Source organism: Lagopus muta, chromosome 4 (assembly GCF_023343835.1).
Source record: "Lagopus muta isolate bLagMut1 chromosome 4, bLagMut1 primary, whole genome shotgun sequence".
Taxonomy (NCBI): Eukaryota; Metazoa; Chordata; class Aves; order Galliformes; family Phasianidae; genus Lagopus; species Lagopus muta.
The window spans coordinates 53,592,528-53,613,329 of NC_064436.1; the positions used below are offsets into that span (position 1 = coordinate 53,592,528).

Consider the following 20,802-nt stretch of genomic DNA (forward strand, 5'->3'; position numbering starts at 1 on the left):
TCGGCGGGGCCGGCCGGGCCGGGCAGCAGCGGGCAGCGCCACGCCGCGGGGCGCCGCCGCCTCCTGAGCCGCCGCGGCAGCATGCGGCCCCCGGCCGAGCCCCGCAGCGTCCCTCCTCTCCTCCTCCTCTTCCTGATGGTGAGTGGCGGACCCCGCACCTGCCGCGGCTCCCCGAGCTCGGGCGGCCCGGCCCGCCGGGAGGGCGTCGGGCAGCCGCGGCCCAAACCCCGGGCACGGAGAAGCGTGTGCGCGGCGATCGGGGAATGCGGCCCCTCGGGGCGGGCCGGGCCGGGCCGGTAACGCGCTCCGTTTGGCAGGTGGCACTGAGCTGGGCTTCTTGGGCTGCAGGGAATGGGGGTTCCGCTGTCAGATGCCTGTGTGGCCACTGTAACGCCTGAAGGGAAACACTGCCTTCGAAAGGCATCTGCTAAGTGCAGTTTGTTCCTCTTCTACTACTGTGCTGAACACAGACTCCAGTTAGAGTCCCCGTGCTTGTATGGGACGCTGATGCTGACGGGGAGCAGAGCGGCACCTGCTCTGGTGTGTCTCCTTTCCGCACAGCTTAAAAATCAGCATGACGTGGCGATTCCAGCCAGGTACAGGGCTGTGGTTGTCCCCAGGCTCTGAGCAAACAGGCCCGGTCCCATAGGATCATGCAGGGGATTTCTGCAGGGTTGAGCCCTGTTCCTGCTGAGATCTTATTCCAGCTAAGCAAAGCACGATTCCGAGCCTTTTCTATAGTATTTCACCACTGAAATATTCACTTTCCTACTAATGGCTGTGATTCTGTCCTGACATCTAGTGTGATGGCATGGGCTAGTGCCCTCAGGTTCAATGGGTTTCAGGAGAAGATGCAAGAACAGAACCTGTACAGCCTTTGTGATTAAGGTGCCCCACACAGTGAAGCCTCTGTGCCTTCCTCATTGAACTCTGCCTGTCCTACAGTACATTTTTGATCTGCTGTAGCTGTCCTGTTTACTGCACAGGGAAAATGTTGTATTTAAATCTCATAATCGCACTCGTTTTGTAATCCTTTCATCTCAGCTCCCTGTAGGCAGAGATTATGCACAATATACTCCACACTGTCTGAGGTAATGCTGAGGAAAGACCTGGGACCTACTACAGAGCAGAGGTACTCACTTAACAGATGCACCGTACAATGCCCGGAAAGCAATGCAGGGAGACAGCCAGGTGGGAACAAACACTGGGCTTTGACTTGGGAGACTGCACTGTCCCTGGTCTCTGTCATGGCAGCATCAGTGGGGGATGGCTTTGTGCTGCCCCCCAGCCTAGATGAGCATCCTGAGGAGTTCAGATGTGATGCAGCAGCAGACCCAAACATGTCTCAGTCAGTATATCAGACACCAATGAGAAAATGTTCATGAGTAAACCTGTGGGAGCTGTTTTGCAGAACAGGTGATGAGGGAAGACACACAGCTGAGGTTGATCTGCACATCAGTGGTCACACTATGTCATGCCTTGTTGTTCTAGGAGCATCATGGAGCTTATTCTGCAAGAGCTGGCTGTGGGTCGCAGTGCTTGCTGCCTTGGCACATACGCACCACAAAAAGTAACGTTGTTTCTGCCAGAATTGGCCTTCTGTTGGAAGCCAGATGGCTGCGTTCACATACTGCTGTGTCTTTGCTAATGAAAACTGCCAGACCCAGGCAGTGTCTGCTGGGAGCCAAATCCTGTGTCTCTGTGTTGGATAAACCCTTGCAAAGTGAGGGCTGGCTGTGTACACTTGGGCTGTAAATAGATATATATGAAAAGCAGCAGTAATGTGATGCTTTGTACTGTCTACCCGGTGTACTTCAGCATACTGTGATAAACATACAGTCTTACTTCTGTAATCTGGGGGCCATGTCACAGGGAAGATTCTGATATATGATACAGATTAAGCTGTTTTCCAGTACTGTTTCTCACAAGGTCCAAAAATTGTTTGATAAATATGAGTGGTATTGATCAAGCAGAGGACTTGTAGCATAATTTGTGGATGCCATTGCGTGTGCTATGTAGAGGTAACTAGAACCAAATAAGGAAACATATAATAGTATATTTAAAAGATATTAGAATTAGTAATAAAGTTTTTGTCAGCTTTTGTATCAGTATTTCTGCATGTATGTTATTGCAGGATGCGGTGGTCAGTTTTCCAATAGACACCAGCCTCCTACTGGTCATTCTCTTTTATCCCCTTCAGTAAATCCTTCTTAATACACATCATTTAAGCACTGCCTGCAGATAGATTTGTTAGATTCATGGGTATTTCTACTGTCCTTTGTCACTAATGATTGAAATGGTGATTTAGTTTCAATATAATTTTATCCATTTTATAGAATGGGAAACAAGACAGAGGGAGAGGAAGGCTGTTACTATGAAGACACAGCCTATTGTAAAAAGCCTAGATCCTGGCATGGTGGTGTGGTTTGCATTTTTATTTGTCCAAAATAAATACCTTGTGTAAGTATCTTGGGGTTTCCATGTGTTTGTGCAGCATCACTGAACATTTGGTTTCCTGCCTCTCATGCTGGACACAAGGAAGTAAGGAACTCTTGGCTGTTCTTGTAGAAAGCAGTTTGAGTAACAAGTACAGAAAGATCTATAGCCTGTGAATAAATCTGGTTATCTGGAGTTTCCAGCTGCTAGCAGCGATACTCACCTTCTTCATTCAAAAATTCCCTCGCTTTTCTTTCTGCTTTAAATAAAGGGTAAAAGTTTGGTCACACAGTTAAATCTAAAATAGGAACGAGGAGGGGAGTACAGGTAAGCTTTTCCTAATAGTTACAGCTTTTTAAGTTAAGCGGGCAAATATTTGTTCTCAGAGTAGCTTTCAAGGACTGTTAATGTATTCTTAAGATATAAAAAGGAGAACTATTCATTTTATTTACTGATCCCCATCTTGGCACAGGAGTGAGGTCTTTTCCTTCAGGTTAACAGCACATGCATCTGGTATATAGAAATGTACAAAGTACTTGGTTCAAGTTTTTAAATATTGTGAGAATTGCAGTGAAAAAGTCATCAGCGTGAAGTAGCTATCCAAGCTATTTCAGTTCACTCTATTTAAGCTTCACAAAATCAAAAGACACTGAAAATAGAGCTTCTCATTTTGAATAACCTTAACGACCAGCTTCCCTGGTAGTCCAGAGTGACAGTTTGGAACGTTTTATGCAGATCAGGGAATCTGGCAGAAGCACAATGATGGTGGTGGCTCCCCAGGCTCAGTAATCCTCAGTATCCCTGGCAGCACATCAAGCCAGTTGCTGGCTGCTGAGCAGAAAGAAAAAAAGCAGTCAGAAGCTTCAGAGACAAGAACTTCAGCATGGAGGATAATCCTTGTGCATGTCCAAGAACTCATAAAGAATATATTGTACATAGCTATAGGGAGCAGAAACTAAGTCCTGTCTGCCAGACTTGTTGCTCAGATTTACAAGTCCATCTTTCACTTAGGAACATTTGAGTAGTAAGTTATGAAGTGCTTTATGAATATGAATTGATTTTCAGGAAACAACAGTGGTCTGCCTTGGTGATCATTCCTGCTCTTCAGATACCTCTCATGCAGGAAACAAAATGATCTAACTTCTTAGGAAGATAAAAATATCAGGCTGCAGCAGTGCAAATGAACAGTGATACGACGAATAAATGCCAACACCTTTTTGTAGATATTCTTTTAGCTTGATCCTAGGAACATGTGTAAATAGCATGACGTGTAAGTCAGTATCTTAGTGGACCAGATTCCACTTGCAGGATACACCCTCTAAGTACTGTTTTATAGAAGCATATGTGGCTTTGAGAAGTCAGTGGTAGGGGAACTGTTGCCATTAAAATCTTGGTGGTATATTTTCAGTAATCCATAGCTACTTGGTGTGTGAAAGAATCCTGCGGTTTGGAGTCCGAGTACTGTCTATAAACCATCTGCTATTGGTTGAAGTATATTAGTAATTGTGTAAATTTGGTTCTCTGGTTAACATCATTGTTTTATTGTGTTTCTTTATTTACAGAATTTTGTGCCATCTTTTGGAAAGGAGACAGTACGGATAACAGCAGTTACACCGCAGTTTGGAAAAAAGATGGATTCTGTGGACTTCATTCATTTAAATGTTTTGGATAAGAAAGTCCTTAACAGTTCTGAGGTTTATGTTCAATATTTATGTTCTAAGCCTTGTATAATTAATTTGGAAGCAGTAGCTTCCTCAGAGTTCAGGACTGGTGTACCAGTATACAGAAGAAGGTGGAAGGATGAGAAGAATATTGATGTTCGTCAAACCCGACAAATACATTTGAAATTTCCAAGCATCATGGTTTACAGAGATGATTACATCATCAGAAACTCAATAATAGTGCACAGTGTGATATTATATGCATGGATTAGTCACCAATCAGTTAGCAGCTACGATGTTGAGCAGAATGAAAGCTACCAGGAGGCAGTTGCCAAGAATTACACTTTTTTAGAAGCAGTTCCACCTTTTGAACGCCCGTATAAAGACCACAAAGTCTGTCTTCAGTGGGGTGCTGACTATTTGTGGATGCTTCAGGCAAACAAGATACCTCAGTGCCCTCATGAAAGCGGTATGTGTTATGTCCATTTTTGTTGTTGTTTGTTTCCAAGTGGACTAATAGGACCAAAAGAACATCAGAAAATGTTGTAAGATGTTAAAAAATACATAGCTGTAGTAAAAGTTGGGTAGTACAATTTATTTGACCCACACTGTTGAGTGTAAGATTAATAAGTGCGAGATCAGAGCTTCAAATGACAAAAATCATCGTGTCTTTCAAAGTTGGCTTGTTTCAGCACAGTGGCACTGCCTTTTATTTTCTGAGCATATTCACAAAATTGTATTTAGAACTCACATAGGTCACTGGACATCATTCCCTCATCTTCAAACTTTATTTTCAAAGAGAGTCTGTGATTGTATTATTTTAACATCTTGCATACATAATTCTAATGCAGGTAGTCTACTTCTCCTCTGTTTGAGGTAATGACCATATGCTCAAAAACAAGTTTTTAAGACTTCATAGTGCAAGAAATGTTGCAGTACTTTTTTTTTAATTTTTTTATTTTTTTCCTTCATGGTCAAGGAGTGTTGATAAAACGAATGGGTTTAAAATAAAAGTTTTAAAATAAATTTATTTTTCAACAGTGCTAGTTTTTCAACATTTGTTCTAGTGTTTATAAACTAAATATGTTATATTTGAACATTTTAATTCTCATTTCTCTTCAAGTGTACTCATAGATCCACACAAATAAAAAGAAAAAATAACTATCATCTGCTAAATAAGAATTATATTGGTTACAATTTACTAACAGAATATTAAACTTCAGAGATAGTGTAAAAATAAATTTTATATCTGGTATACCCTGTTGTTTAGCAAGAAGAATTTTATTTTGGGCTAAGTTGATAGATGGAAGTATTTATATATGTAAATAAAAAGTCCTACCCAATTACATGAATTCTTGAAACTCCCAACTTTACCTTCTAGGTTTTGTCGGAGTTCTCCTGATTATTTTTTTATTTTATTTTTTCTCATCTGCCTATTTCTAGGTTTATATCCACTTCCAGTTGCCTTTGTCCTCAGTACACATTCATACACAACCTAAAAGCAAAAAGGTTATTAGCTTTTAAAGAGTTCTCTCCTAGTAAAACCTGTAAAAGCATTTTTATCATTTGCTTTTGCTACATTGACATGTGAATGCATTGAGAAGAACCAGGAAGCAAAGTAGTTCTTGCCTCCAGAGACTTCTTGGAGTCTGAGCATGTGATCTCTGACAACAGTGTAAACATCTTAATGCATTATCTAATTACATTATAGATGAGAACACTTAGTATAACAAAAGCCATTAATTTTTAAAAATGAACTTGTGACAAATTGCTCAATTTTAGAAAAGAATATGCCTTGGAAGAACTGTTAATGTCTTCTGTTTCTTATAGAGGCAGCATTATCAGTTAGATTTAGTACTAGATTGTGTGTATCAGTTAAGAACAGAATTGGTATCTATCCATACATGCAGTTTAACTGGAGAGTAAGCTGAGGAGCTGTGGATTAATCTCACGCTGCCATAACCAAAGGTAGAATGAGATTTTAAACACATAACATAAATTAAGATTTTCCTCCTTACTAACTTTTGTTTAAGCTAACTCATGCTTCAAATCTAAGTACCTTACAGTGTTTTCCCTGCTTCCAGCAGCAGCTGGAAATAGATTCCATTTCACTTTCCTGTGAGTTATTCACTCCAAGACTAATGCATTTAATATCAGCAAATGAACTTGTGCTTCAGAACTTACTGGAAGTTTGCAATTTTTAATCAATTATGTGTTTCAAATATTTGACTATACAATTGTGAGCTACTTAATTACTCAGTTAACAATGGTTGTTTTCTGGCAGATTAAGGAAATCTGTATTTTTGCAGATGGTGTTCAGATTCTCAACTTCATATATGCTTCCAGTGGGGAGAAGACAGGAATTGTGAAGAGATTTGAACGATTTGAAAACAGAGAACTTGAAACAGTCAGACAACATCAGATTGATTATCCAATGTAAGTATAGGCAAATAGCTGAAATGCACTGTAATTGATTCTTGTAGGCTACAGAATATGCTTATATGTACACTTCAGTTCTTAAGCTTGGTTCATAATTAAAGAAATACCACCTGATACTGTGAGAAAAGGTTCAAATTAGTTAGCAGTTCCTTCTGTTCCTTGATTGCAGTTTTGTGGGGAGTTAAGTTGAGCCTAAGAGGCATACTTACTGTAAGACATATCATGAGAGATAATACTGTAGGTGTAACTAAGCTGGTTTGGTACCACTAGGAGGGTAGGTTAGCTATTACATACTGTTGTGATCATACAGCCACCTTGTGACTGCCTCTCCTGAGGTTTTCTATGTTACAGAATGATCTGTATTTCAAACACCATTTGCAGAGTACTGTTTCCTACAGGACAGACAGTGTATAACATTTTTTTTTCCGTATGAATTCACACTAGTTTGCAGCCTGACAAGCTCTTAATGATAGTCTCTTGCCTAATTGAGTCATCCAGCTTGAACTTATGCTATTCCCTTCCACCATCCCTATGTAAACTCTCCAAGTCAGACACACTATTCAGTTACAGAGGAATCACACTAGCATCTTTCTGTGCTCCTCTCCCCCTTCCCACAACTCTCCAGCCATATTTTGCTACTTCAGACAAAATGTGTGTGCATACATGTGCATACATATCTCATTTCCACCAGATGCTGTTACCCCAGAAACACTACCACAGAAACAGGACATGATCACAGCAACTTGAACTTGCCTGCTTGTTTGTGTTTGGTCTGTGAGCAGTGAGAGCCAAAGAAGAGTAACTGACGAGTGCAGGATCTGTACAGATCAGCAGCCCACAAACCATAACTTAGTTCAGTGCAGTTTTAATTTCCTGGCCTTTTTAGGATGTGTGACAGCCTAGTTTGCACTGTCTGCTGCTCTTTACTCAGACATGCACTTGCTTCTGGTACAGAGGTGCTGAAGGTCTGGTTGACAAAACACAGCATTAATTTAAGCAGCTCTGTACCTGCTCCACACCGTTCCACCTGCTCTTTCCTTCAGGTTGTCTTTTCAGTACTAGCATGAAGTATTGCCTGTGTGTTGCAGTTGCATGACATCTGTGGGTAGCTCTGTTAAGAAGTGGAAAAGATTTTTCCTTTAGCTGCTTGTATGTGAATGGTGGCTCCCCACCGCATCAAAAAACAACTGAAAAGATTAATCAAACAGGTTTCTCAGTTTCATCAAGGATTTCATTGAATGAAAAAGCTTTCCAATAGAGATTTGCCTTTATCTTTTAGCAGAGTAGGCAACTATCATTTGGGGCAGCTACCAGCAGACAGCCTGCTGTAGGGATAGGCTGGGAATCTGAGGGACTACTGACTCTACCTGGCATTCCATAGGAACAGAGAAAGCAAAATGCGTCAGCATTGTTCCCAACTGTGTCCCAGGAAATTTGTCCAGATGGGGTATGACTGGCAGTCAGGGAGCAAATAAGGAGTGCAGAATTTAAGCTTGCTATATTGCCAGAGATGAAAGGTGGAAAGAACAATGTACAAACAAACAGTATTGCTGGAAGCACAGTGTTTGCCTGCAGATCATAATAACTTATTTACAAGTGATTGTGGATTACAAACACCTCTATTTCACCCGTGTTCCATCTGTGGAGAATATGACCTTGCTAGCTATTTAAGGTGTAGACTGTATTAGGGAAAACTGCATCACTTCTACATTTTTTATTTTTAACATCAGAGCAGCTATTAAACTTTCAGACCTACAGTGGTTTAGTTAAGGAAGAGATACAAGGTGCTCTATGTTTAGCAACTTCTCTCCAGAAATATAAGGCAAGCTGACCAACAAACAAATATTTTTTCTTAAATACACAAAATGCAATTAATACCTCCTTCTACAAGCCAGTAGGAAAACGTCAAAGATTGTAATTGTTCATGCTTTGCTGGGTTGTACATCAGAGGTTTGATTTTTCAAAGGCATTCAGCATTGATCTGACTTTGTTGTTAAAGAAATAAGTGCCAGGTTCCTGTCGATAGGACAGAAGCAGTTTTTAGACACATCATGCAGTGGCATAAATTCTGATTTTAGTTCTTCAGCAAATCTCCTTTGTAATGTCATCAGAGCTGGTAAAACCATTCTGGCTTTGTACAAAAATTGCTTAATACGTAAAGTTGAGGGTTGTTTTTTTGTTTGTTTTTTTTTTTTCCCTTTCTCCCACTGCTCAATGGTTTGAACACACTCCACCTTTATTTATCCTTTGATAAACTCCATGACAGGTATTCATACCTATTTGTACTACCCAGAGGTTACAAATTCTATTTCACCTGCTCTTCCCAAGCACATTTTCACTGCTGGTATTTAGTACAGAAGACACAACTTAGTTTTTACTGGCTTCCGCAATCAAGACTACAAAAACATGCATGGGGAGATTTTGTACAGTCTGCACGTGGGAAGGTGGCTCCAGGTTGTCTCAGCTGCTTTTTCAGTTCCTTAGTGATGTGGGTTCTGATCCACCATTGTGGAACTGATTCAAATCATGCTTCTTTAACTTTACTCTCATATTAGTGCCACAGAAGTGCATAATTATAAGCAGATCATAGCTAGAAAGTCTTAAACAGAGTTAGTTTGAAGGTTTTTACTACACAGGATGCATTCCAAAGACTACAAGTGTGAAACAAGTTTGCTAAATGAAGGTGAAATCTGTGCGTTTGAATTTACATAAAGAGATTTCTCATCAGGAGTGGATTTCTTGTTTGGTTTCCCTTGTGCAGGTTCACTGTTTCAATCTGGCTATACTTACTGCATCACTGTGAAAAGGATCTGTGTGGTATACTCTATTTTATTGATCCAAAAGAGATGTACAGTACTCCCGCTATATTTCTAAATGAGGAAGGTAAGGGATTTCGTTAATTATTTTCAGAAAGGATTTAATGCAGCTTTTATAGATCTGAGTCTATACACAGGAATAACAAATAACTTATTTTGTGAAATTGATCTTGAAAAAATGTTTGTTTGTTTTTTACTATTGCATCTGAAAAGAAAGGTAACTGCTAAATAAGTAGAGCAAAACTGAAAAACAGTTGCATAGCATCTGGTCTTGGATAACTTGGAAAATGTCTGCATATCTGCATTGCCAGGAGGAAGCACTGGGCCTTGCAGATTAGGAAGAAGCATTGTGATTAAAGTCTTATTTTGGTAAACAACCTTAATTATTGTTATTGACATATTACTTTAATATTGCTCTCAGTTATTAAATACATACTGCATAAATTTTTTTGAAAATTTGGAATAGCCTCAGAAGTTCAAATAATTCAAGTTCTTGCATATGTTGTGATGTTCAAGGTAGGTCTATTTCCCTAATCCAGAAAAAGGTTCAGAGGTAATGCTTATCTTAACAATAGTTACAATCAAAGAACTTCCCTGCCAGAAGGCAGCTCTTCTATCTCAGAAACAGAAAGAAATTCAGCAAATAAGGGCTCAGCAGTCTCAAAGAGGAAAAAGTTAAGAGTGCACCATTGGCTTTCTCATAACAGGTGCAGGTTTCACAACTAATGTCTTCCTCCCAGCTATTTCTGCTATTTCTATTTTCTCTGTCTCATTACCAATTTAAATAATAAATCATTAGAATAGTTGATATAGCACTGTGGTAAATTTTCCATTATTCATTATATTTCCATTACAAACTGAATACTTTCCTTTGAAGAGAAAACAGAAGTGACAGCTCCACTGGAAGCTACTTCCTCAATAAGGGACTTGCTTTGAGAGTTCTAAGGCCTACTTTTAGGTTATCTTATTAGGTATCTTATCTAAGATAACCTACTTATTAGGTTATCTTAGTCTGTTTTGTTCTTATGAGTTCAGACTATGAGCTCAGATTCTGCAGGTCCAGGTAATGGGGTCTGGAGTGATTGTGTACCTGGTCAGTAATTACATTCTCATGTGCTAATAGTTGAACACTGAACAGATATTCATGTCCCCCTGTGCTGTTCAAAATTATGTATAGCATTTTGAGATCAACTTCCTGTCCTTCCTGTTTGACACATTTAATATCCTTATTCCCCAGACAAGTTGGTTTTGATTCGGTGGCTTCATGTAGCAGCCTGTGCATTAGCACTTGAGAGCATGTTTCCCTGTTAGAGCTCACATATGGCATAGCGAGTCTCCAGATTTCTGTTGCTGACAAAGAGTACAGATGAAATATAAGGATATAAGGAAATCCACTCTTAATATTGATGTTTTTGTAATGTTTAGTGTATTTTTCTCCTTTGTTGTTCTGTCAGGTTATGTGCATGTTCAGATGCACCTCATTAGAGGAGATGACCTTGCAGTAAAAACAAGCTTCAGCCTTCCTCTGAAGCAGTGGTTTCGACTGGATCTCTCTTTCAAGGGTGGACAGGTATGCGTCTGACTAAATTACAGGATCAAGACTGAGAGTCTTCTGATTTGATTATGCCTCTGACAAATTCCTGAACATCACAAAGCTGAGTACTCTTACAGAAGGAAGAGGAAAGTATAACCAAACTTAAAAATATTTCAGTACTTAGAGTCATTCTTGGGACAGATAAAACTATGGTTCAGTTCAATTCTGTTTACACATCTTCCTTTAGTGAGTTTTTTTTAATGCTTTATACTCCAGAGGTGCACAGAAATCTCCGTGTTTAGTTACTTCACTTTCACATGTTTAATACAACAGGATCATAGACAAAATATTTAAGTTACAGAAGAATGGGAGATTGAGGCATCAAGAAATTGAGAGTCTTACTTTAAGAGCACTGGAAGATGAATCCATTCAGCACTTGATGAAATTTTGCAAGGTTGTTTTGTGTGTCCTTAGACAACTTTTTAAAATAGCAACATATATGAAAACTTCAACTTGTCTTCCTTTTCAGGCATCTAATTCCTAGATTCATTAACTTTTTGGCCATTCTTTACCTGTAAGTTACAACTTCTTGAGGAGATGAATATTCTCTTCATTTCTCTACTGTATAAAAGCAAAACATACTTTCACACTTTGGAAGAGTAAATGCTTCAGTGAAGTACAGGCATGTCATAGTTAAGATAGAAATTAAATAGCTGAAGTAGGTAATATCTGTGCTATTTTTTTCCTCTTGTGATTGGCCACCACAGACCACTGTCAGTGCTTTCCACTGAATTTTCCCAACACAAATCAGATACGTGACAATGATGCAGAGGACACGCAAGACATCTGCAGTTGTAATTTTGTGAACTGTGTATTGAAGTGTTTTAGATTCCTTGCAATATTTAGTCTATTGGAGTTAATATTGTGTTTTCTTCTAGGTAGAAGTAAGCAGCGTTGGGAAGAATTTGAAAAGACAACACCACCAGTCTTTTATGTAAGCAGTCTTTTCCCTTCTGCCAAGTAATATATGCATTCAGATACGGAAAACTGGAGGACAACAAGTTCATAACCAAGATGCCAGATGTTCAGAATTTGTTATCTTTTTCTAAACCAGTTTGCATCACTATACTTACACTGAGAATGATCTGAGTAACTTGGTAATTTTGCCATGAGCCAGTTTGAGGTAATGTGCTGTACACTGTAGTGCTGTGGTCTGATCTCTGTGCTAGAAACTGAATGAAAAGAAAAAAAATCAGTAGTATTGGAATCAGTTGTCAGATGAAGTCTTAGCCTTGCTAACGAAGTCAAAGGAAGTTTTGCTGTTGCATGAGGCAGCTAGAATTTCACCTGGGCAATTGTTATCTGCTTTGCTTTGGTAGAAATCCTGCTGTCTAAAATATTCTTATTTATCCTTGATTCTAAAAAACTGGATCATGTTGGACACTGAAATTGAGATTTTTTTTTCCCCCCCTTTCATAATACCTCTTGGATAACCAGCTCACATCTCTTGTGTTTTCAAGTTTCAGGGAAGATTTCTACTGCGATGACACTGCTGGATATTTTGTCCTTGGAGGCAGTGGATATGTAAATGGTATTGAAGCATTCTTTGGACCTGTGAAGTACTATCGTCTTAATGTCTTGGAAACAGACCAGGTAAAGAGGAGCAGTATTTGGGCAAACATTTAAATATTAGCAGCCAGCAATATGAAACATAATGGAACTTGGGAACATATAAGCGGTATATGATCATTTCATGTCACATCTTGCAGTGTTAGTATTTCAAATGTTAGAGGATAAGACTTCTCAAAACAAGTATGTAAAGCAATATTCCTCAAATTAAGTCCTTATTTAAATACAGTTTAAGTATTGCTCAGTTTTCTAGAGTAATTGAAGGTACAGGACACATTTGATAATCTGTGATTTTGTTGAAGTTGCTGGTAAACACCATTCACGTTTCATCAGTTTTTCAGTTTCATCAGTTTTTCAAATTTATCTGTGAATTATGCTGACTATTTGAAATCATAATCTTGTCATGGCTGGCATCGTATTGTTTGGCACATTAACATGATGTGCCAAATAAGCTGGTTGTAGTAAATAATCTCCTTTCATTATTTGCCTAGAACGCTTGCTTATTACAAAGTGTAGACAACAAACAACAGGTAATATAAATGTTATGTGTATTTTTCTAGATTTCTAACCCTCTGCATGACAAAGAAACAGTGGAACAAATTGAACACTACTACGAGAGATGTATGGACATTCAAGATATAGTTTATGAGTACAGTCATATTGTAAGGAAAGCCCAACTATCACAAAGAGCTTGTAAGTATTAACCTGTGGGATATGAGTTTTCAACTCATTTTCGGAGACCTGTTGCCTTTCCTTTTATCCCATCCTGGCTAATGATTATCAGAAGTATACTTAAATCCAGCCATACATAACAAGAAAAAAGTCATTTTGAAGAGTTCAGTCTTACTGGTTGCCAAAACAGTTTTTGTTCCTGCAAAGGCTTTTATGCAGTAGAATTCAAACCTAAATTACATTCTCATAATTCTTCTCTAACAAGACAGGTACATGAAGGGACAAAGAAACATTTCTAAGCTTAAATGTAAGCTATTTAGTTACCTTTCTTCAGCTTCATTTGCAAATTGCTCTAGAGGCAGATGCTTTTTAAGCCTTTTCCCAAAATATATATATTTTTGCAAGTGTCTTTTCCACAGTTGCCTAATATCAACAAATTAACAAGCTTATACCAAAGCAACCATATCAGTTAAAGAAGAGATTCATAGTCTACATGCATGCTGACCAGAAGCCAATGTTTCCAGTTAGAATTTGACTATACGTGTTGTGACAAGATTATGGAATAGAATGAACCTTATACATTTGTAAACTGACTGTGCTAACCGTACCAATTTTAACACTGCTTTGTTACAGAAGCACCCATCTTGTCCACAAGTTTTTAATTTACTCTTGAAACAGTTCTACCAGAGTCTTGTTTACAGGGCAGCCAAGTCATCTTTCATATCTCACTTAAACATGTTGTTTTCTCAAGGTTACTCTGAAAACTATTACTTAGAGCAGCTTCACAAATACAGAGGAAAGCCTACATGCGACGCCTTCATATGGAGAAAAGAGCTCAGGGAAAAGTACCACACCTTGTTCAGACTGTTGCAAGAGATGGATTTCAGTGCTCCAGGTGATAATCATAATTAATTTTACTGTTTTGAAATAACTCCACAATATATTTGATGTAAGTCAGTACATTCTAACTTCATGTTTCATAGATATTTTTTTTCTCATATAAGTTTTTACTAAGTTAGCTGATACATAGCACCACAAACAAAAGATGGCTTATCATGTAGAAGAAAGTAGAAATATGTTTTTAGTGGTTAGCTAATTTGAGAAGGTCGTCTTAATCTTTATTTACTTCTTGGTCCTTAGAGGCAGTAAAATCACTTCTGATAAATCTTTTGTGATGCTAGGAAAAGTACCATTAAGAATGTCAGTAATCATATGTAGGAAGAAGTTGACTCACCAACTAGTGATTGGATCTCTGGCTGCAGACCTCTCCCTCTCAAAAAGCAGCCTCATCCAGGAGACGTCCTCCCTTTAGAAGCTAGTCTTTAAATTAGCCCAAGGTCCACCCCCTTCCAATCAGGTAGGAAGCACAGGAGAATTGCTTACATCTGTGCTTCCCAGACCAGCCACTCCAGGTGCTCAATCAGTTTAGGCTGTGACATAACAGTTCCCCTACAGCCCTGTTCAATAATACCTAGGAATTTTGGTTGTCTGAACTGAATACCTTTCAGTATAACAAGTAGGAGAATCTGAGTTGGTTGTACTTAATTGGAGAGGGGAATCAGTCCCTGATTTTAACTACTGCAGTAACATTGTATCTTGTGTTGTGTTTTCAGTGTCAGAAGAGGAAAGTGATACAGTTCTAGAAATAGGCCAGAGGATATTTGAGAAGATCGCAAAGAATTTATCAAGTCCTGATGGCCTGAGCAACGTGGGCTCCTCCATCCCTTTCTTGGTGGACTCCAGTTGCTGTGGATACCATAAGGCTTCTTATTTCCTTGCAGTTATATTTGAAACAGGGCTTGGTGTGTCTGTGGATCATGCAAAGGTAGTACATTTAATACATTTTGTTATTTCTGTGAACATAATGATCTTTAAAGGCAAGTTAGAAGTGGGATAAAGTTGGAATCAACAGAGATAAAAAATGTGAAGTGGCCTCCAGATCCCTTTTCAGGCTGTGGTTGAAGGGGCTCTCTAATACAGCTAGTCCTAAATAACTCTGTGGCAGTGAAATCTTTATTAATTCTTTATGGCATGAAAATAAATGATTTAATAAGATCTAAAAATGGTACTAATGGCAGGATGGAAACATGCTTCTTTTCCCAGTTGCTGAGGAAGCAGAATGAGGAAGTAACCCTTGAGTTACCCATAGACCTTTGTAGGTGGCAATGAAAATATCTCCTTTAAGGCAGATCTCCTAAAGCAAAAAGGTTTTATGGTAGAGTCAGAAAAGAAGTCTCATGGTACAGTTAACAAAAATATGGTTCTGAGTATATGATCAAGTTATTAAAGGTAACCACAGTAGAAGAATTTAGAAAGTTAATGGTTCTTTCTGGAGACCTGATAATTAGCCATGGGAGAGCTGCTGGCCTACTGCAATACAGAGTCTTAGTATTAAATCTCGGGTTTTCAGAAGCTCAAAAGTTGCACAACTCAGAAATTTCTGAAACTACCTAAATTGCTTGTCAACGTCTAAAATTGGGTAAAGAAAGGAAATACCTTTATATTCTTAGAAAATAAAATGACCATGCTTTGGCTGAGTAGCTGCATGGAGTATGTGTTCTCTAGACTGTTAAGGCAAATTGCAAATAACCAAGGTGTTTCTGGATTCCATTCTAAGGTCAATGAAGAAGGTATCTATCACTGGAAAAGGGTTGTATTGAAATTGCCAAAAGATATTTAGCAATGATATAATAGCGTAATGTAAGATGCTAATAAAGAATAGCAGCTCTGCCTAATGTAGTTACAATTCATAAGAACTCCAAAGAGACCAAGTTCACTTCAGTTTCAGAAACACAGGAAATCTTAGACAGGAATATTCTTAATACCCTAACTGTGGAGTGTACCTAGTACTGATTATGGTGGCTGAAAAATATTTCCATTGGATCTGCTTCAAATAGTGTAATAGATGATTTAATGTCCATTGTAGATGGGACACCACTTTTTTTATTGCTATGCAGATGAAAAATTGTAATAATGCAACAGTGCTGAAAATTGTGTTGGCAAATTTACAGTACCTAGGCTATTTCTAGCACCAAACAATATGACTTACAGGGTTTTAACACAGAGCTCCCTTTAGCTACACAAGTCCCCTCCTAGTCCTGTTGGATCCTGAGGGTAAAATTTTCGAGTGCTGTTTGTTTGCCACTATGTGTTTCCAGGGAATTCAGTGCTAAAACACAGATGATATCAGTGACAATAGTTAGGGGTCACTGCTGACTATAAAAAGTGTCAGAGTATTAGAGTCTTATTAGTTCTATAATAATGTGGCCTTACAAAAACGCTGCACACAGTGTACAGTAATTTTAAATGTATTTAGAGAGACTAGCTTTTTTTACAAAGCTTTCTATGCATATAAAGCACACTTTAACTACTTTGGGGCCATTGTTGATTCTGTGTTAATATAGCTGCTATATTAGCTAGTGTTACTACAGGCAACCCTCTGTTGCTTGTACCTCTACATGAAAATGCTAAATGTGTGATATACACTGTGAATTCACTCTAGCTTTTCTGTTGATTTTTGCCAGGGACTGCTGTACAGTTTGGTCGGGGCTCAGGGGAATGAGAGACTTTCTGTGATGAATCTTGGCTATAAGCATTACCAAGGCATTAATAACTATCCACTTGATTTGGAGCTGTCATATGCTTATTACAGTAATATTGCAATAAAGACCTCCTTGGATCAACACACTATAAAAGGGGAACAGGTAAAAGAATTTTAAGTGTAACCGGATTGTTTTCTGTGCAAGTGACTTTTCATATGTTAATACTAAAGGTGTGGACATCTTGATTTACAAGCATTAGCTCGTCTGATTGTTAGAAAATCCCACAAATTATGTATAAGTATTATAACTTCATTTCATAGGAAGGGGGAAACCAACCCAATGTTAGGCAAAAGTCCCCAGGATTGTCCATGTGTTTATCTTTCAGTGAAGTCTAAGTTTTATTCCTAGGCCCTAATTTCTCAGATTTTTAATCATTAATATTGATAACCATCATTATTAAGCATCTGGTCTGCTGTTTCAGTAGCCGAACATCATGAAATTCAGTGAAATGTTCATTATCCTTTCCATACTTCTACCTTTTCTAAAATCAAATGTAAAAAATTTGGTTATTAAAGGTCTTCCTGAGGAGATAAAGTTACAGCAAAACGATCTCAGAATTAGTTGCTGATCAGAAGGTAGCGAAGCTTTTCTGGAAAGGCTAGTCAAGGTAGGCCAGTACTAGAGTTTTGACCCACCAAAAAGAATGACTATAGGCCTGTCTTTATTAAGCTTTCTGCCAGATTTTGGGTTTTGTTTGAAGAGTTTTCTATACGAACTGAAAAACCTTAAAAATCTCTTGAAAATTCTATTCCTTTTATTTCAAATGTATTCAAAAGCACTTCTTTGTCATTATTAATTGCATTCAAAACTAAGAATTTTTTTTTTGCTGTGGGCACATTGGCATACTTTTCCACTGTAGAGTGGACTTCGAGCTGTGTACTATAATGAAGCAGTAAGTAGTTGAGGTAAGGATATTCCTTAATGTTCTGGTCAGCAAAGAGGTGATGAGAATTGTAGAACTCGGAACTGGCCACAGATTTTTAAGGATAAGTAGGCAACAGGCAGCTTCATTAGGTGGCAGGTGTATGAATTTATTGTGCAGTGTTTTTTGTTCTGTTCTCCTACTCTTCAGGCATTTGTTGAAACTATAAGGCTAATGGATGATGAGCTGCTTAAAGCTCAAACAAAAGAAAACGGCGATGTCTTTATGTGGTTAAAACATGAAGCAACAAGAGGAAATGCAGCTGCACAGGTATAAAATAATACTTTCCCTCCTTAGCTTTATACACACATAACGTATATGCATCAGTAGAGTTATGGAGTATAGCAAACAGACTTTTTCTCTATACACACAGAATTGCTCATACACAGAAAGGCTTGTACTGTTATCCGTGTTTCTGTCTGAAAATATCCAGTGGGCATAAAAAGCCATAACAACAGTGCACAGGAGGAGTTGTTGTGACTTGGCAAACTCTTTCTCTGATCGTTTTCCCTGGGTTCTTCTTTGATATGGTGCAGTTATTGCTGCTAACTTCAGATTACCATCGTATGTTGTGATACTGAATCATATGATTTGCATACAATTACTACAGACTTTATCAGTACATTTCACCTTCAGGAAGCTCTATGAAGATTCCTGATAGCTAATTACATCCCGACTGTTAAAGACATAACTGTATCTCAAAGCGATATTGTTTCTTCACTCATAATAAATCTGTATTTAATAAGTATTTAATGTATTTAATAAGTCATTATTTAAGCCTGCAAAAGTGGGTTCCACTGAAAATTCCCAGTTTCAGTGCTAACATTTGTAATGTTGGTGCTTACCTTGTTTTCTTTTAGCAACGATTGGCTCAGATGCTGTTTTGGGGCCAACAAGGAGTGGCAAAAAATCCTGAAGCAGCAATAGAATGGTATGCAAAGGGTGCAATAGAAACAGAAGATCCAGTGTTAATATATGATTATGCCATTGTGTTGTTTAAGGTAAGCAATGTTTCTTGTTTGTACCTCCAAAATTCATTACTGTTTTGCAAAGCTGTGAATGAAGGATAAGCCCAAAGCTGTACTTTAAATTATAGCTTTTTAAAGCTGAATAACACCTAGTAAGTGTTTGTGTTGACATTAAAATGCATTTGGAATTATATATGTGAATTTTCATGAGAATGTGTTCTGTAATTGTAAGCAGTGATTGTTTCACTATATATTTCCTAGGGCCAAGGTGTGAAAAAGAACACAAAACTTGCTTTAGAGCTGATGAAGAAAGCGGCAGCCAAGGTAAAATAGAATTAATATCTTATCATAGAATTTCTATTCTAGCTGCCAATAATAATGGCCTCCAGCTTTTACATAAAATATAAAAATGTGTATAATGATTTTGTGTAAATAATAGCTTCCCATTGCCTTTACCTTAAATGGTGAAAACCTTATTTTCCCAAACTGAGAAAGGCTTAAGTAAGCAGAATGATGTTCACAATATAACAAAAATTCCTTTAAGTCAGGATCTTAGCAGCAAATTCCAGGGAACAGCCCAGAGACAACTTTCTTACTCTTGCTAGGCTCACATATTTACATTTTTGTGATCCTGTGTACCTTTAGAACAATAACACCGTAATTAATGACAAATTGAACACCATTTGGATTTTGATAGATAAGCTAGCAACACTACTCACATTTGAAAGGAAAATAAATGCTCTTCCAGAATGTCTTCGTCAGTGCCATTAGTACACAGCCCTTTCTACAAAGATTACAGGAAGAGGATATGCAGGGTAGATGATGTTAGCGGTCAGTAGCAAACAAATTGCTTGTTTTTGTTTTTGTGTTACCTTATGTCATTGTTTCCGGCAGGGCTGTGCTATTAAATGTGCATCATCAAATAAGAAAAAATGGCATGTCCAAACTTATTTACTGGTTCTGAGGAATTTAAATTGCTGCCAAACTTATAGCCACCATATGACCCACACATTTATGCAAGGAGACAGTGACTCACTGCAGCCAAAACAAAAGCTTTGATTGCTAATCCTGTTTGGAAGTGTGGTTATCTCCCTGGCTTCTCTTATTGTCTTCTCTTATTTCCACTGCAGATGCAGAAAGATAGGTCTTCCTTTTAGGCTCTGCAGAGAAAATGAGTGAAAAACAGTCTCTGTTTGGTCTTGTCACCAAGTACAAAACTGAACGCAGATATGACTGAGACTCTGTAGAATAAGAAGAAAGAGGAGCTGGATTTCAGAGTGGAATCATTTCTTAATGAACACCCTGACAGATACTGAGGGGACTGACTATTATTCCTTGCTGTCAACACAAGGCCATGAGGAAGAAAAGCTGTAGGAAAAAAAGCAAAAAAAGTAAAAAGGAAAAAAAAGTAAACTTTTCTATCCCTGCATTTCAATTGGAATTTTGATTGAATGTGTGTGCCACGTGCCCAGACAGGAAAGCCCATGAGAGCACCTAAAATTAGGCAGCAGGTTGGGAGTGCAGCATGACCCAAAGCAGAGTTAAATGTGTGACTTGAAACTGCTCTTCTTCTTCCCCGAGGGCTTGCCCCAAGCAGTGAATGGACTGGGATGGTATTACCACAATTTTAGAAGAGACTACAGAAAAGCAGCCAAGCACTGGTTAATTGCTGAAGAATTGGGAAATCCAGATGCATCCTACAATCTTGGTGTCCTTTATTTAGATGGGATTTACCCTGGAGTACCCAGTAGAAATCAAGTAAGTCAGTATTTCATGGTGGTATTGTTTACATTAGTGCCCAATTTACAGATTTGGGCTTTATTCTTGAAACTGCTATGTTCACTGGCTTGTTTTTTGATGCTTTTTCTTAGACTGTTATTCAAGTATCCCAGCTGTGTGTGTTTGTGTTCCTTTAATTTAGAAACAAAGCACTTGAAGCAAAGCATCCTTCCTGCTTTTGGGGCTCTGGCCCCACCTGCACAGCCTGAGTTATCTTTTACAAATCACTTTCAGAGACTTGAGTATGGTGGCTGTACACAGCAAGACATACTGAACATTGTGTTGTTCTCCAGGCTTTTGGGAAAGAAGGTTTATTCACATTTAAGTTCTGTTACTCTGATCTT

At 38.4% G+C, this 20,802-nt stretch overlaps 1 protein-coding gene and 1 long non-coding RNA gene across 3 annotated transcripts in view; one reads left to right on the top strand and one right to left on the bottom strand.

The window, feature by feature from the left end:
* The first annotated feature begins 13 nt into the window (after positions 1–13).
* The window catches only part of SEL1L3 (SEL1L family member 3), a 30,512-nt gene continuing 9,723 nt past the window's right edge, over positions 14–20,802 (top strand). The window contains exons 1-15 of the mRNA XM_048941998.1: positions 14–138; positions 3,999–4,566; positions 6,407–6,533; positions 9,298–9,419; positions 10,807–10,922; positions 11,825–11,880; positions 12,407–12,539; positions 13,076–13,208; positions 13,939–14,082; positions 14,801–15,012; positions 16,712–16,891; positions 17,862–17,981; positions 18,572–18,712; positions 18,941–19,003; positions 20,261–20,437. Coding sequence (XP_048797955.1) covers positions 82–138; positions 3,999–4,566; positions 6,407–6,533; positions 9,298–9,419; positions 10,807–10,922; positions 11,825–11,880; positions 12,407–12,539; positions 13,076–13,208; positions 13,939–14,082; positions 14,801–15,012; positions 16,712–16,891; positions 17,862–17,981; positions 18,572–18,712; positions 18,941–19,003; positions 20,261–20,437 — 2,349 coding nt within the window. The 5' untranslated portion in view covers positions 14–81. The remainder of the gene's footprint in view (positions 139–3,998; positions 4,567–6,406; positions 6,534–9,297; positions 9,420–10,806; positions 10,923–11,824; positions 11,881–12,406; positions 12,540–13,075; positions 13,209–13,938; positions 14,083–14,800; positions 15,013–16,711; positions 16,892–17,861; positions 17,982–18,571; positions 18,713–18,940; positions 19,004–20,260; positions 20,438–20,802) is intronic.
* LOC125691979 (uncharacterized) lies at positions 1,213–14,499 on the bottom strand. Of its 2 annotated transcripts, XR_007376388.1 has the most exons (6): positions 14,422–14,499; positions 12,020–12,118; positions 8,415–8,552; positions 7,545–7,647; positions 5,472–5,592; positions 1,213–3,264 (listed from the first exon to the last, which is right to left on the bottom strand). It is a non-coding gene; the product is annotated as an uncharacterized LOC125691979 (long non-coding RNA). The 2 variants fall into 2 exon arrangements; XR_007376387.1 differs by lacking the exons at positions 1,213–3,264; positions 5,472–5,592 and having other exon boundaries at positions 6,541–7,647.